The sequence below is a fragment of the Sylvia atricapilla genome, chromosome 2 (genome assembly GCF_009819655.1).
Source record: "Sylvia atricapilla isolate bSylAtr1 chromosome 2, bSylAtr1.pri, whole genome shotgun sequence".
Taxonomy (NCBI): Eukaryota; Metazoa; Chordata; class Aves; order Passeriformes; family Sylviidae; genus Sylvia; species Sylvia atricapilla.
Window position 1 is genome coordinate 85479617 of NC_089141.1, and position 18115 is coordinate 85497731.

General features: G+C 38.9%; 1 protein-coding gene across 1 annotated transcript in view; it reads right to left on the bottom strand.

The window, feature by feature from the left end:
* Positions 1-392: 392 nt before the first annotated feature.
* The window catches only part of RFX8 (regulatory factor X8), a 39876-nt gene continuing 22153 nt past the window's right edge, over positions 393-18115 (bottom strand). The window contains exons 9-16 of the mRNA XM_066313671.1: positions 17758-17871; positions 16958-17108; positions 15814-15872; positions 12800-12956; positions 11166-11260; positions 9911-10025; positions 6177-6464; positions 393-2356 (exon numbers count right to left, since the gene is read on the bottom strand). Coding sequence (XP_066169768.1) covers positions 2310-2356; positions 6177-6464; positions 9911-10025; positions 11166-11260; positions 12800-12956; positions 15814-15872; positions 16958-17108; positions 17758-17871 — 1026 coding nt within the window. The 3' untranslated portion in view covers positions 393-2309. The remainder of the gene's footprint in view (positions 2357-6176; positions 6465-9910; positions 10026-11165; positions 11261-12799; positions 12957-15813; positions 15873-16957; positions 17109-17757; positions 17872-18115) is intronic.

Below are 18115 nucleotides of genomic sequence, written 5' to 3' on the forward strand. Positions count from 1 at the left end.
CGCCCCCTCCCCACCGCGCCGCCTTCGCGGCACCTGCCATCGCCCCGAGCCGCAGCCCGCCTCGGTGTCCTGCCCCCGGCCCGCCTCGGTGTCCTGCCCCCGGCCCGCCTCGGTGTCCTGCCCCAGGCCCGGGGCCCTCCGCCCGCACCTGCCGGGGACACCCCCGGCACAGCCTCCCGCGGCGGGGCTCGCCGGGCGCGCAGCTCCGGGGCCCCTCGCGGCTCCAGCCCTCGCGGAGCGCTCGGTGGGTAACCCTGCCTTTGCCTGGTGCCTGCGGGGCACCTGGGAGACTGCTGGAGCCTCTGGCTCAGTGCGCGGTGCAGCAGGTATCTCACGGATTTGGTTCCCTACACCCACCACAAAACCAAGAAGATGGAGCTGTCCAGGCGGAAGCGGTGCGACCTCTCCTTTTGTTAAAAAAAGAGACAACCCACGAGGGAGAAGAACTCTCCCTCTCCCATGTGAACACTCTCGTTGCCCGGAAAGCTTCGTTTGGGCACTGGGGTCAAGTCACAGCAAGACCCCAAGTCTGAGGTGGCAGACAGCATTAGTTTGGTGCTTGCACGAATGAATTTTTGATATCCAAATACATGGAGCTTCTAATAAACATTTTCCAGGCGAGGCTTTAATTAGGCAAAGATTTGCATGTGTATGAGTTTATATCAGTAGCCCAATTTAATAAAGGCACATATGCATTCAGTTCCTTTCTTGGCAGTAGACCTCTTCAATATGGCAATGCAAAGTTGTAATTCTTTAAAACATATGCTTCTAAACTTTCATTGCCTTCATGCACATTATTCAAAGAACACAGGTTCAGTAGGAGACAGGGAAGAAAGAATCTCACAGAAGCCTTTGCCTGTCAGAAGGTTCTCAGGTACATCTAAAAGATGTTCTCAGGTACATCTTACTTTTTCATATCTGTGAAGAACAGATTCCAAGATCAGTCTACTGATACAACTGCTTAATTGTGCCATGAGAACAGGCATCTCTAATCTAGAATCTAAACTCTTATAAATAAAAGTGGACTTGACAACACTGAGTATTTTTAACTTATATTTTTTCTTATACTCCCTGTTCCATTTTTTTTTCTTCACCATAAAAACCTGAGGAAGAGTGAAAATGGGTATCATGGGCCTTAAGACCCTAAGCAATTTTTCTCATTGTGAAGATACTTCCCAAGAAAATGTAATTTTGGCACCAAATTCTTAATTTTATCTGCAGAATTGAATGCATGACTACCTTTTCCTTTAGCACATGGTCCTGTCTACATCTGCTGCAATACCACATTTTTGAAAATTGATTCCCACTTCAGTGCTTGAGCTGAGACAGAAGAATGGAGATGCAAGTGGAAAATCAATGCAGATTTCCAAACTCAAAATGAGTGAAAGCTTCCCCAGCTCCTAACAAGTGTTTTTCTCTGATTCAGGATATGTCCTGTCTTAAAATATTGAAGCAATTGTCCCTTCTTGAAACAGCAACCAGACACAGAGAACTCACTGCAGGCATGCTCTTCAAAAATAGTGAAACCTCCCATTTCCCTCGTGTTTCAGGGAATTTCCTCACACAATCTGATGCATGCAAGATACAAATCTCATCATTTATATTTACTATTTTTTATGAATTCATGCCAGGGTTTCTCTTTATAAATGTCTTTGCTTGTACTTTACTTACAGAACAAGCCCAAACAACCTAGTTTTGAACATAATAAAATAATAACATTATAGACAGCCTATTTTATTTCAATTAATAGAATTGTATGTGAGATATTGATTCTCATTTCCTGCAGAAATGGGAAACAAAGGAGGAATTTCTTAAAACAGGAATTAGCACCAGGTTTTATATTCAATAAATGTAATTTTAAATTAAACATTGTAGACATAAAGCAGCATTAACACAGTCATTCATTTATGCTGTAGCTTCCAGATAAATTTACCATTATTACCTCAGGTAGGTTTTCAGCTTTCCTGACAGTAGAAAAATACAAGAAATACTTAAAACAAAGCCAAAAGTAGTTCACCTTTATCTTCTGAAGGTTTATTCAAAGAATCTAAATCAAATCACATGACAACTTAAAATAGCTGCATTGCTAGCCTAGTTTGCATTTAGTATTTTTTTAAATAAAGATCTGAAGTTTAAGAGAATGAAAACAGTATTTCTTAAAGTTCTATCAAAAAGTAAGAATGGCACAACATATAGAATGCTATAGTCAGGATGCTTTTCTCTGAAGATCTGCTGTTCATTGGAGGCAAAAAAATATCAGTTCATCTTTTTGAGTAAGAATTGTTTCCTTTCCAACTTGAAGATCCAACTTAGTACATGATATAAAAATTTTCTCTTCCTAAATTATCTGGGTGTGCTGAAAATTAGAAAAGAAACATCAAAATATTTTGACTGTAGGAATTATAATTTGTTTCTCCTTTCAGTGAACAAAAAATATTCTCTATTCTTAATTGCTGAACCTGAGGTAATTCATAGATACCCAGCCTTATTTTACATCAAATAAACCCAACAAGAGGAAGTGCATATTGGGGTTCATCATAGGGTGGCAGAGGTCTGACAGAGGGGCATATCCACTTTGAATATGTCATTCACACTTTGTGTGTCAGCTGTAGGCCCTTCTATTAATTTTCAAAACAAATAGTCTCAGCCTGTCTCTCTCCTGATGGGGACTGCTTTTTCATGTGAAATTCCAGCTTTCTTAAAATCAGCAGAAGTTTTGACATTGAATTCAATCAGGGTCATGATTTTGCCCTCACTTTTTGGTCATTTTAGTTACTGATTTCACTTGATCTCTGTATCCTAGTTTATATAGACCATGCAGATGAACACTTACTGTTCCTAGAAGTCAAGTAGTTAACTATGTCCTATTTTTTTTCTTCCTTTCTAACAAATCAAAGTGTTTGATTTGCTCTCTGCCAACAGAGCTAGGAATAGCACACTCTCAGTATCTTCGTGCCCTGATTTGCAGTATATTGTATGTTACAAAGGTGTGGAATTGGATCAAAAGCTACAGCACAGTGCTCTGCAGATAAATCCACTGCAGGTGTGCAGTTTAATAGGATTTTAATTTGGTAACAAGTGAACAAAAAGCAGAAGCCTAGAATGGGATTTTCTAGATGAAAAAAATGCTATTCATGCTGAGAGAAAGCAACTGCAAGCTCTGTGATAAGGAATAAAGATCTGGCCAATGCGCTCTGAGCTGCACATTTATAGATTACGGCTTGTTCTGAGCATCTCTGTTACTGCCACTGGTTTCATAGATTCTGAGTTCGTATTATGTTTGTTTGGCTCTATAGCATTTCAGCTGCCACACTTCCCTGCTAAGCCAGTGTGTACAAATCTTCTACTGTCTCGCTCCCTGTCCTCTACATTTGTTCATGTAAAACCAGTGTTTTCCTTGGGAGATGCCACCAACTTGGAATATATTCTGTCTTCAGGAGTAATAACTCTATTTATTAACTCTATGAATTAATTACTTAAACTCTATTTAAAGGTAAGATTCATAAATTTACTGCGCTGTTCAAAATAAATGGGGAAAAACGATCTCTCTGCTGAAGAGGCTAATTTATATTCAGCATCAACTAGACATGAAAGACCAGAAACAGATGGAGAAGGAAGAGAAAGAATGAAGGTGACAACTACAAGATCATGAAGGGATCTGCTAAGCTGCACATATTGGTGCTGCTGATATCAGGGTAATGTTGGGAGATTCTTTTCTGATTTCTGTTACCAGTCCTCCCTCATATTTTTCCAGGGTTTTGTAGCAAGACTGAGTGGTTAGCACTAATTTCAATGAGCTGAGTGTGGAGGTGCGATGAACAGATTTTTTTTTTTTTTTCCACAGCATAACAGGCTGTAGAGAAGGCACAGAAATGCCTTGTGGAACAAGATTAAAAACTACGGAGGTTGGGTGGTGCTGGCAATGGATGGAGTGGAGGATGGGAACTGATGAAAAGCTCTGGGTTGGAGAAAGCTGCCAAGCCTGCCTAAGGTGAAGGAATTAAAAGCAAAAATTATGTAATAAACCTGAGCAATATGTCAGGCAGCAGAAATGTGGTCCAGGAAACAGCAGTGTGGCTGGTGGATGCTGCTATGGCTGCTGAGGGTTTAGACACCCAACAGAATGGGCTGTGGCCAAACGGGGATTAGTCAAGAGCAGGGACAGATGGTTTCTTGGAAGCATGATGATAATTTTTGGTGGTCAAAAGTCACAGAACAAAAATCCTCATGCAATGGAAATCTTGTCAGAGGATCTACAGAGGTGACAATACAAAGCAGTGGGTGACAGAGATGCTTTTGGCAACAGTGTTTTTCAGCAACCTGTGGCATCAGTGTTGATATACAAAAGAAGGAATCTGCAATGGTCAAGGTGGGAGCTACCACCCATCTGAAGAACATGAGTGGGCAGAAGTGCTCACCCAGTCTCACAGTTCCTGAAGCCCTTTTGAGCTGCAGGTTCAAGTTTTTCAATTCCATCATAAACTGTAAGCTCTTGAACCACAACATAACAGGTGCTTACTAGAATCTCTTTTTCATCCCAGTTATTTGCATCTTGCACATGGACTGGTAGAACCCATCATCAGTTGGGTTTTTTGATCTCTAAACTTCTACACTTTCTCAGTCGTTCACTGTGTCCTTCCCTCATCCACACCTTTTCCCAAGTCCTCATACTCCTCATTTCACATTTTACACCCTCCTCTCTTATTCTGGAAGGGACAATTCCTCATCCCTCACTCTGATCAGCTTTGTTCTGTTCTTGTGATTAGGTAAAAAAAAAAAAAATCAAAACTGGCACATATTTATAAGCACATCACTTTACACAGACCAAACCTGGGTCAAGGTCTTGTCTGATGACCCCTGCAAAAAGCATTGCAATGGGTGTAGGACATACAAAAGGCAGCACTGTGAAGAGCACAGGAAAAGGGCAGATATTGAATTAATTTCTAGTGGTTTATTTCCTTATTTCTGACCATCAGTGATTTAGATCTCTCTTGCAAATTGTCAGCATCCAGCGAAGTTTACATTTTGACATAAAGGTGGTATGGCAGGATGCGTTGTTATTTTACATTTGAAAAATGACAAAAGCTGTCAATCATGCCCATCATATGTATAAATGATTCTTGGTTTCTCCTCTGTGTGCCTGCTTTGTCCCCTCCAATGTTCTGTGCTGAACTAGTCTTAGCATACCTTCTATTTTAAAAAAAATAAGGTCCCCTAACCATCTTTGTAATTAATAAAAATGTTTTTAAAACAGTCAATTTCCACTCTTGTGCTAGTGTATGGAAACTGAATACCTCTTGGGAATAAAATAACTATAGTAGTGTCACCCAAAAATGTAATTTTCTCTGTGAATCCTGGTGCCTATAACATTTGTCTTTCACCGTTTTCTGGAAAACACAATGTTCTATGAGACATAAGACAAGTGCTCTTCTGTATAGAAGAGAAATACAAAAACAGCTGAATGTCTAATTCATTACTTGCTTTAACCACCAAGGCTTGATCTGTATTCCCATGTGTTCTTGTATTTTAGCTTTGTATTCTAGAAGACTTTGTATTCTAGATAGACTTAGGATCTATCTTGTTATGCTAGTAAGTTTGGAGCAGTGGACCAACTGCAAGAAAATCTGGTAGAGCAAAAGGGTCTCAAGGATTTTATATTTTTGAAGATATTTCATATCTTTTGATAAAAGTAACAGATAAGCAGAGGGAAGAGAAGTTCTCAGCGCTTCCAAAAGTGAGGAAAAACCACACTGTGCCCTCTCTTTTTTGATCAATAAATACATGCAGTCTGTTTATCAGCTAGCCCATGGCCTGCTCCCATCCCACCAGAACAGCACTGCTCTTCCTTAGACAACACTTGGGGAATCGGAAGGAGCTCCAGAGGTCTGCTGGAAACTTAAGGAAAGAATCAGGAGCCTGTGGTGCTGGGGAAGTGTGTCATGTTGAGATTACAATCCCTTTATATCATTGTGGGGCGGGAGCAGGATGTGGAGGATGCTTCATGTGTTGAGGTTTCAGTGACGTTGGACACAGCTCCATGCAAACCTGGATTTCGTTAGTTCTACTTTACATGCATCAAAAACCCCAATCAGCCACACACCTCCCAATCTGTCCTAATTTGCCCAAATTATAACCTTTTTCCCCATAATTTTCTTTTCAGTTAATGTTAATTTCACCTTGCTGACAGTGGTTGTGTTCACCAAACAACTCAGAACTCTGGAAAGCATTGCTTAATCCGAAGTTACTCTGGTTCTGTGTCACAAGAGCGGACTGTGGAGAACTGGCTTGAGGTTCCTCCTCAGGAAAACAGGCCGAGAGATGGCCGGGCTCATAAACACACAGAACAGGGACCTCATTTTGCTTTGCAACCAAGGCATTTCCTTCTTCCTTCTCCTCTTCTATATAGGACTGGAAAATGTGAGCCGCAAAATCAACAAGTAGCATATTCAACAAAAGCCAGGATCCTAGGTTTAAAGAAAAACCAAGATAATTATGACAACCTCTTCACTTGCTTATTTTTATGATGTGTTCTTTTTTGGAGGGCTTCATTATAATAATAGGCTAAACAAAGTAATGGATCAGCACTCATGAAGCAATACTTACAAAATTATGTACATCCAGATATCCCAGAAAAATAGTCACCAGTGTAAATTTTAAACATAAGCAATTTTCCCCCCTTATTTGAGAGGAATGTTGTGTTCATTCACTTTCCTCTTCAGGTTTCTCCTCCACATTCACTTCTACTACAAGGCTTATCAATAACCACATATTATCCCCATTTTCCCCTCAGTCAGATAAATCATTCCATCTCTTCCCAAGCAAAACCTCCTACAGATATCTGTGTGTGTAGTATCTATGGCATTAAATGACTCACCTTTGCAGCTTGGACCATAAGTGATAAAAGCCAAGAGAGACTCACTGAGGCCATTGACTTTTGAATCATACCTTGGTTGAAAGCCCTTACAGTAAGTAGTAGGTCTTCTTCCATGCCATATATCTGCATAGGATTTCATCAAGGAATTTATAACCTCTGCATCCCATAAACTAGTTTATATGGCCATCAACAAGGAGATACCACAATTTATATTAATGACCACAGTTTACAGAGCTTTAAAATGTAAAATACTCTCTTTTGATGTTATATGTGTCTGAGAAGCTGCTGCTTCTGCTGTTCATCCTTTTGAGGATCTTTAAACTATAGGAAAGTAGGAAGAAGTACTTGTTTACCTATGGGACAAGGAAAGGGATTTCTATAGTTGGAGTGGAAACTATATTAGATTGGTTACTAGTAGTCCAAGAAGGTTTCTATCAGTCTTACAGTTGTTTTCAATATATTCTCTAAGAGTAAGCATGAAATCAAAGCTACTACTCCAGTTGTCTTTTGGGATGATACAGAGGAACACAGTTCTCAAGAAGAATCAGGTTGAAGCAACTTGCTTGCAGAAGAATGCACAGCTTACTACTCAGTGCCCATGGCTTGGCAGAGCATCCCTGAGTGCCTTGGAAGGCAACAGAGGTGAGTGAGCTGACATGAAACTCTATGAGGGAGGTGTGTAGAGCCCCATTTTCCAGAAAGGAGACAGAGCTGAAGGAGCTGTAGATGTTCCATTAGCCCCAAATGCTCTAGCACACTTGTTCCCTGCTGCCTTACAGGAGGGGTAACTGCAGGGTTCCTCTAATCTCACATGGGCATCAACCAAGTGGAGGGTGGGATGGAAAAGGGTGAAAGTCAATCCTAAATTGACAGGTGTGACTATGCCAGTGTATTATGTCTGCTGGATGTGGCAAGCTAGAAGGCAGGAGATCAAGTTAGAATTAAGATTAGTTTTGGTTACTGATTAACATGACATGCATTTCCCCAAGTAATTTTGTTTCCTCAGTGTGGATGCTACAGACTTCATATTTTGAAGAAATGCTGAGATTTAAGACATTTCTGGAAAGCAATGATCCCAAGTACAGAACTTTTACACCAGATGGCTTGTTAACAGAACTGCTTCAGCCTGTCTGCTAAAACTCAGTATCCTCAAGGAATAGAAATACGCAAAAAAAAAAAAAAAAAAAAAAATTGATAGATCAAATACAATATCTTAAAGAGTAAAGAAAGAAGATAAAAATGACTACACTATTGAAGCATCACAGCAAAATATTAAAAAATATTTTAAACTCTTATTTGAAATAAATTCAATTTTAGTGTTATTGAAGTATAGTAGGAAAACTGTCATAAAATGGGTGAAAATGTAATTTGTAATTAGTTTAACAAAGTCTGATGTGCTCCATCCATTGTATCCCATCCATCAACACAACTGCAGAACAGGGAGGCAATTCATTAAACTCTTCTTGTGGTGGAAAGAGGGAAGAGGATTTCATCATCAAGGGGGATTTCAAAAAACATCATGTTTCCAGTGCAGTTCTTGGAATGCATTCTCAATTTATTCATTGCCAAAAGTATTGCATGCAACATTGGAGAGTTTTGTGCAGAACCCCTCTGGAGAGAGAGAAATTATTTTACTATTACTGTAATGCAGCAGCTGATGGACGAGGAATCCTACTGTGTTATGTATCCTGCAGACACAGAACAACACTGATCCTGCTCCAGACAGTTTACAAGTTAACAGAAGGCAAAAGGTAGAAAGTTGATGCAGAAGAAGGGTGTGTTCATACATGCACAAGCACAGACATTAATGGGGTGAGAATACTGAAGAACACAAAAGGCAGCAACCTTGACTGCCCTTGACATCCCTTTGTTATGTATTTATAGCAAACACATGAAAATATGGTTTTGAAGGGGCAGTGTAACACTGCAAGGTGTTACAAGGGAAGAGAAAGGCAGTTAGGGTAGAGATTGGACTGATTTAAGACATGTTTTTTATCACTTCAAGCCTTTTTGAATGAACACAACTCCACAGTTCCTTCCTTTCTCCCACCTTGCACTGGTGTATGATGGATTTGATGTTTGACAGCTCAGAGCCCTAGGATGAAGAGAAAAATAACCCAGCTAAAGAAGTGACTATTCACAGGTGTGTTGGTAGCTAGGCAAGCACTTAGGTCAGTGTAAGACATAAGAGGAGCATATATCTTTTGTCAGAGGAACTAACTGCCTTTTTGGCAACTAGTTATTTTGGCAACTAGTTATTGCTCTGGCTGTCTTATACAGAAAGAACCTGGGGGACTCAGAGCTATCACTTGAGATGTCTGGAATGCTTACGGCTTGAAGTATTAGTGGACCTAGATCTCCATCAAACAATTCAGCTGTGATGTGCAGCTCTTTTATGGAGGGAAAGCAGAGGCTCTCTCACCTCAGGCTGGTCTTCCCCACAAACTACAACTTCTGCCAAAAGAGGGAGTCCTGGCTTTCCTACCATCTACAGCTGCATGCTCCTACTCTCCTCTCTTCTGCTCATCCTGGAGTTTTGCTCAGAGAACTGGTTTGATCAAAAACTAGTAATTTCATTTCCCTGACCTGTCTAGCCACATCATCAAGAGAATGGTGATAAAAGGAAAGGAGTAGGGAGAAGAGATGCCTCTGTTAAATGTTGCATGAATTTATGTCAGGTAAAATCACAGAATCACAGAAACACAAAGTGGTTTGGATTGGAAGGGACCTTAAAGACCATCTAGTTCCAACCCCCTGCCATGCACTTTCCAGAGGTTGCTCAGAGCCCCATCCAGCCTGGCCTTGAACACTTGCAGGGATGGGGCATCTACAGCTTCTCTGGGCAATCTGTTCCAGTGCTTCACCACCTTCACAGTAAAGGATTTCTTCCTAATATCCAGTCTATACCTGCTCTCTTTCAGTTTAAAGCCATTCTCCATTGTCCTGTCATTACATTGTCAGCTCTTGTTGCCCTCTTTAGGTACTCTCAGGTCAAAATGGGGCATATCAAATTAGAGTCACAAAGGTCCTATTTACCAAAACTGTCTGTCCTGTTGATGGTCAGAATCTTGCCTACATTGCTCAGTAGGAGGTTCCATTTCAACATGAAATCTGATGCCTGCTCTTTAAATGCCTCTTTACTCTTGCTTGGCTGCAGATGAAGAAAAAAATTGGTTTATGATAGTTAGTTAAAAGAATTCCTTATTGTGTGGCACACTATTTCCCTGTATAAACTGCATACAAAGGTGAAAAAAGCAACAAGCATTTTTTTCTATTAGAATCCTAAAATATCTTAGTATGAAAGAGATCTGTGGATATTACCTATTCTGATCTCTTGTCTAAAGCATGGCCAGCTCAGGCCTTGTCCAGCCTAGTTCTGAATATCTCCTGGATAAAGATTCTACAGCCTTTCCAGGTAACCTCTTCCTATGTTTAATTATTCTAATGGTAGGGTTTTTTCTTTGTTGGAAATTTCTGGAAATTTTCTGTTGCAACTTGTGTCTACTGCCTTATGAACCCCCAGGAAAAGTTCCACTCTATCTTCTCTATACCATATCATGAAGTAGCTGAGGGTTATGTGAGATGGAAGCACCACAGAACTGTGAAGTACTATTTTTCATTTAAAAAGAAAAAAATAAGAATAAACGATTACACCAAGTAAACACAGTTTACTCTGCTTCTTCAGAAAGGAGGAAAAAATCCCAAAACTCTTAAGTACCACTCAAACCCAAGTTAATTGTTATGGTAACCAACCAAATGCAGCAGTACCAACACGGTGACACAAATTGAATTAGTGAAGGTAGCAGGGTGGTAGAGTTGGTAATCTATTGAAATGTGCATATGTGAGGATGGTCACACTAGAATCTTTCTAGTGAAGAGCTAGGGACTTTCTGCTAGAAGTTCTTACTACTTGCTAAAAGTCAATAGTTTGGTGAATCAAGGATGCAAGGAACCATTAAGTGTTCTCTTCATTTATACCAACATATCACTTCTGAATTTTGGTTTATTAGGGGCTATGATAATATGTGTCTATGAAATGAGAGCAGATACTGAAACCACTAGAGTGGATATATGCACAGAAATATGCTTGTAGTTGTTTGCACAGATGGAATTTTTGTATGCCAATTAATTCTTCCTTTTTCCACAGCATGCATAAATTGTATTTATGCAAATCTGCAGTCTGGTCAGGTTGCTAGTGTGCAATGTAGCTCCTGCAGACTAGTGACAGTCAGCATGTAGCAGGATAAATGATGTGATCCCTCTTTCTATTCTGAAATGATTAATTTTATACCTTAATAATGAAAGTCTGGAGATCTGAAGACAAAGAGCTCAGGAGATCCCGAATATCTGTGGAAGATGTCAATGAAGAAATGAAGTTTTTCAAACCTATGAAACACAGAAGGAAGACCATCACTTGAAGTAATTGGTTTGCCTTTTGGTTTGTTTGTGCAGTTTTAAGCTTTTTTTTTTTTTTTTTTTTTTTTTTTTTTATCTTTACCTTAAAATAGAATGAGACATCTGTTTCTAGCATTTTGATTAATGTACCATTTCTTTAGTGAGGAATAGTACCCTTCATTGAAATCAGTCAGAATTCATGTTTATGTCCATTTCCAGCATAACTGCACTGACCAAGTCATCATGGCAAAGGTGGCAAGAAAAAGCAGTTCCAATGAGAAAGCTGGAATTTGGTTAGAGGCAATGCTAATTTCTTATCTGAGATTTTATGTGGTTGAGAGAAACAAAATAATCTTGGTCTGGCTGTTGAAGGGAGAAAAAAATTTTAACAGTAACAGAAAATGCAGAATATTCCGTAGACCAATGGAAATATGGATAATGTTGCCACATATCAGAGCAATTGCTCTCCCAAAAGGTTGGCACCTACTACCCAATGCCAAAAGGTAAATTGCACCTCCCTGAATTTATACCCTTCTGATTGAGACCTTTTCCTTCAAGAAAGCATAGGGATAAGTTCAGTAAAACCTTGCCTATTATAAATGACAGTTTGGAAAAGCAATGAAAAGAGTGAATGCAATAAAACCACCTTAAGAAGGTTAAAAACATTGATAATATAACGGAAAAACATAATAAGTATTCTGTGCAGTACTTTTGGGTTTAGTATTTATATGTATTATTGAAATGGTTCTCCTGATGGTTCTGTGAAGCAGGCAAGTTATTGTTCCTACTGAAAGCAGTCACAGAAAGTCTGTGACAAACCCCTTGTCAGTGCCTGAGTCAGTGATGGACCAGGAACAAATAGCTGAGACTCCTCTGGTTAGTTCTGTGCACAGCCTAGTCCAACTACCCTATCTCTTCTTAATATTTTAAATGGTAGACCATTAATCTAAAAATTAAGTTGCCATTCTATTCCTTTTCATTAAGCTGTCAAATCATTATGTCACAGCTGCATACAAAATGCTTATTTTATTGTTTACAGCACAACATTGATCCCACAGGCTGCAATACAGCAAAAGGACACAAAAGCTAAAAGGCCTTGTCCAGTTCAGCATACAGTATTTTTAAATCTGGCCACAAGAAATTATTTTGTGTGCTTCAGCTAATAACAGAAGAAAATGCAATGATTGAAAACATCTTTCCTGTCAAAAGAAACCATGAAAAAATATCCCTGCTTGTCAACCTTACTCTAGGAGATACATAATTCAGTAACACAAACCCCACTCCTGCTGTGACGAAAAGCTTTAAGAGAGTCAGAACCAAAAGCCTTTAATTCTTAACCTTTAAAGTTAGGAAGATATTCTCATGCTCCATTCTCAATTTCACTGGCTCTTTTCTAGCCCTTTAGGTTATAGGAAGACTGCAAGTCCCAGTAAGGCAGATGTCATGAATAAACAAGAGGAAATGCTGGACCTTTAACAATGACAAGCTAGTGCTTAAGAGGAAAGACAATAAATAGCAAAAATTAATTACATTTTAATTGTATGTTTTTCTGCTGCTTCTTTGGATTCCTAAACTTCTCTTGAAAGAGGTCTTTAGTCACATCCAGAGATTTCTCATTGAAGACGGCATGCAAGCCTGATCGCAGAACAGTGACTGTGCTGTTGTTGTTCAAGAGTGCTCTTACTGTCTGTAGAGAACAAAAAAACAGTAAATGCCTTTCATTCTCTCAAGCCCTTAACTCAGCCAAATAAGGGAATTGAAAAAGGAAATCTTCACTTATTCAATACTAGACTTCATATGACCAGTCTCTAAATTGGGGTGTGGGGGAGTATGGGATCAAAGGAGGTAAATCTGAAGTTGTCTTCAAGAGAGTTTTGTTCTGGGAGATGTTCTTTTCAATGATGCTCTGTGTTGTCTGTGATGGAGCAGACAAAGCTAACATACTTGAATTATCTGGGCAATTGCCTTTGCCTAGAGTTATTATAATTACACTAAATAATGATATTTTGTCTAAAGCGTGGAATGATGTATCAGAGATGATTTTCCTTCAGTGTTATCTGTCCTTAATTCATGTTACAATTTATTTCAAAGGCAAGTTTTCTCAAGTTGCTCAAGCCTTTGAGAGAGTAAAAATAACATTAGAAATATGGTTTTAGTTAAAATTATATTTGTTAGTATTTTATCCCATTTATCTGCTTATGAGTCATTTGTGAATGAATCTGTCTTCATGTTTGTCCCAAAATGTATTACTCACATCGATATTGCAAACTATTTTCAAACTAGCATTTATCATCATCTCTTCACTTTTTAAAATTAGTTGCTAGTATTATGCAATATTCCTTAAGATTCTTGATAAAATTATGAAAACAGTCAAGGAAAGTAAATCTGAATGCATTAAATTTTGTTAAGAAATACATTTAGTCTCTCACTTCACTGAAATCAGTAGGATCTTAAAGCCTTTTTTACACTTCAAGCTTTTCTGTGAACAACCCTTGTCCAGCTGGGCTTTTCAGAGGAAAAATATGGTTTGTAAAATTCCAGAAAACTTTGGGATTCATACATGTTTTAACAAATCCATTCACCAGTTGCTTAACATGATCCCATAAGCAGCAATGAATATAGCTGCCCATTTCTTTGCAAAAATTACCAATACAGCTATTTTTCATCACTCTGCTGATTTTTTGAAGTACCAAACCAAATCTGATTCTCATTCAGCAATCTCCTTCATATAAATTAAGGACAAAAACATTCTTCTTATTTGACTTGGAGTTTCCAGTGACAGAAAAAGAGGCTGCAAAAAGAATACATGACCCAAAGGCTGGGAACTACTAGGGCAGCATCTTCAGTAGGCTGCTAATACCTGACTCCATGCCCCAACATTTTAGACTGGTCCCTTTAGCCACTAAAATATACTAAAATGACTGAGACCCAGCCCTCTCAACACTCAAATACATCTTACCGGAGCCAGGAATCAGCCCCAGAAAATGACAAGCATCATACTCACATTCTTTTCTCATGGGGAATTTGCACCTTTTTATGCTCTAATTATTTCTACATGTCCAGGTAGTAGCAACTGTCAGCCTGCTTTATCTGCGTATGGTGGGAAAGTTACCTTTTTTCTTTTGAATGCAGACCCTGCCAAAATTGTTCCCACTTTCTCACCAGATGGCTGAATTACTGTGAAGTACTCTACAAGGGATGGTGTGGTTACAGTGTTCAGAGGCTGCAGCTGCACAGTGCCTCTGGAGCACTTCTCATCAGGAGCACTCTTGCCTGCTCTGACCATCAGTCTTTAGTTGAAATTCCAGATGCACTTTAGACAGCAAACTGAGAAGGTCAATTAGAAATATCAAATGACTCCTGTGTGAGAAGATGAGATAAACTTCACCTTCAGAGAGAAATAACTGAAGAAGGATGTGATGGAGGTTTGCAGGAAGAATTGTGTGAAGAAGGGTAGAAATTTTAAAATAATGAAAGAAAGTATTTTTTCATACAACAAATAATCAAACCTTGGAACTCACTACCCCAAAATGTCAACTCTTTTAAAGTTGACAAAGAGTAAAACTCTTTTACTTTTCCCTTGTGTTTTGAAGAGGTTCTAGAGGAGGTACAAACAACTGGGAGCAGTAAGTGTAAATTCAACCCTGATTATCAGGTCTGCTGTGTTCAATTTGTGTGGGTTAAACAGTGTAAAAGGGATGTAGAGCATCCAGAGGCTTCTTCTAGAGAATCTCCCCCAACTGCTTCAATTCTCTTGCCCTAAATCTTGAGGGTGTAAATCTAGTTTTGATTCTGCAGCTTTTCTACACATGAAGAATAGGGAAGGAAGACTGAAAGAGCTACAGACAGCCCTTCACTATCATGGCTTGAACACAAGAATGATGATTTGAAGTCTGAGTATGCAAATCAAATGCAAATGTCTGTGTCTGGGAATAGGTGACACTCATGCTTCTCGCTGGATCATGCTCTTCAATGCATAAGAAGATCTGTTTAGAAGCACATAAAGCTGAGATTTTCAGGTATTAGTATCTCCAAGGACTGGTGCAGTAAATGGAAACGGAGTGCTCAGTACTTCATGGAAATCAACTTTTTGCCTGGGTAGCCACTCTTATGTATGCACCCTGGGTTTCTTTTACTTTTTAAAGTAAGAGGAAGGTATGTTTTGTATGCTGCTGGTGATGAAGTTTTCCCGTAAAGAAAAGCTACATTTAGTGGTCTTGACTGACTTTGGCATGGATGGGCAAAGATACTGGAAACCGTCATCTGACCCTTACAACTACTGTGTTCTCCTCTCCATGGGGTACCATCGACTACATCTCAGAGGCTTTCAGAAGAATACAGAGGGAGGAAAATGTCTCCTCAGCATGCTTAACAGTGTGGGAAGAGATGGTAGGATTGTGAGCATGACATGGTTGGTGTACAGTTAAGAACATCCATGCTGCTGCACTTGTTCTACAATGGAGCATTTCAAAAACAGTGCAAACTACTGGCAGGAATGAAATTCTCAACTTTTTTTTTTTTCCCCCACAAATTCTGGAACATACCTTGACCATGTTGCAAAGATCTGTCTGTCTCCTGAGCCTTTTTACAAACTCTTTAGCTTCTGTTAAAGAAGAAAAGGCAGATGTTTCACATCATTAATATTTTACAGTCTAAAATACATTAATGAAGACATCTTTTAAGTTAGAAAGTAGTCTCCTAGGGGAGATTTGGAGAGTAATATGGAAGGCACAGCAAGAGCACTGAGCCAGCATTATGAGATGGGCTGGAGACCCTTGGAGTCAAAGCTTGCAAGGAGAAGCTGCCCAGCTTGCCACTCTCCTTCACTGTGAATCTAGTAATCCATAACTTACAGGAAAAAATCTTTTGATATTTTCTTACACTTAATACTTCCTAAATAAGACTAATGCTCTTTTACTTGCATGGTTTCAGGTAAATGAAAGCAATGTTAAATCTAAACCTGCTGTATTTTGTTTAGATAGTTTACATTTTGACCTTTATGCATCTATAATTCTGCAGCACTGTTGATAGGAGTTGGTTTCTTTTCTTCTATTTTTATCCTGTTTATAATGTGTTGTATGTAATTATGAAAAGCATGGTCTGAGAATACCCTTCCTCAGAGTAAAACATATAACTGTTTCTCAGTTGCAGGAAAATCAAGTATAAAGCAACTTCTGTAGACAGGCAATGAATTTCAATTGAAAATTTGTGTTTCTATGATATTTGTACAAGCCAGAAAGACCAGGTTTTTTCTAATTGTGTTCTAATATCAGTCATATTTTTCCCTATGGGATTATGGCTTTTTTTCCTTTTATATTTGACTGCTACAGCCATTAATTAACTTATCAGCATAAAACCATTTGTAAGATATCTGAGTTTCAGAGGGCATGCTGCATATTACTGATCATCTACATGGCCAAAACAATCATGGCAAGAGACAGATCTGTAAAAAGATTTATGTACATTTTATCTTACCATGAATTTGGAATATTTTTGGCTTAAGTTTGTTCTCACACATTATACACGACCATTTATTTTTAACTGTATCCGAGCTAACTCTAGTTGTTGCTACTATCACTGTTATATCAGCTAAATTTTTGAAAAATAATTTAAGAATTTTGTAATACAATCTTCTCTGCAGTTTAACTCAAGATTATTTTTTAAAATATCTTTCTTACTTAAACCTACCATTAGACTTGGATGTTTGGAGCAGTAATGGAAAACCTCCCAAAGGATTAAGCATCCAACTTTTCATGTTTTCACTGAATGATCTGATTGAGTCTATGTGTTGTGCAGGCACCTCCTCCAAGAAATCAGGAAGCAGGATGTTCTCCAATTCCTAGAATACAATTCATGCTGTTGCACTTGACTGGTGTACCACAGATATTTACAGCAGCATGAAATAAAATTATATTGATTATTTAAATGTAAGTGTAAAGAAACCCATTTTTTCCCATTTAAGCAAGAACTAAGCTAGCTTTTTTAGCAGGACAAAGATCCTAAGAGTAAATGTTGCTTCCTGAATTCATTTCTAGACAATACTTAATGACCTCTGGAAATAAGAAGCAAATTATTTTTATCAGAAAACTGCATATTTATATGTGGAAGGTCACTGAGAAATACAATAGTGTTCTCAAAGGAAAAGTAATTCTCATAATCTAGAAAACCATCATCAGTTGAAATTTCAGTCACACAACCTTATGCCAGAACCACAGACCACATGTGTAACAGCACACTCCATTGATATTAGGAACTTTCAGATTAATATATAGGAGCAAAATGGAAGGTATCCCAAATTCCACTGGCCCCTTTAAAACCAAAACCCGTACTGGGCTGTCTCAGAAGAAGCCAAAAGATAGAGTTGAGGAATAACGAAAATCCCACTGTGCAGCACAAAAGAAAGAGAGGGCTCTTCCCCTCAGAACTAGCAAAAAGACACAAACACATAATAGTATCATTACAACAAGTATTACATATCTGTGCAGTACCTTGAATAGATACCTATCATAGCTTTTTAACAGCTGGCACACGTCTGGCAGGCACATCAGTTCTATTCTTTCAGGCTGCAGAGAGGTCCAGAATGACATGATATAATCTTCCACCTGTCACACAAAGCCCTTTATGACTTTTCACTCCTTTTACACTTGTGGAATGTGAAGTTTAATTCAGTAAGACAATACACAAACACAGGAGCAAAGGAATGACCATGGAGATGGGCTCTTTGCCTGGGCCTATCCTGGCTGGGTTCCAGTGTAAATGGAAGCATGCTGGGGAAACCGCAACAAGCTGAACCTCACCAGGCAGTGTACAAAAGAGGAAAGAAATAAAGAATTGTGCCATGGATAT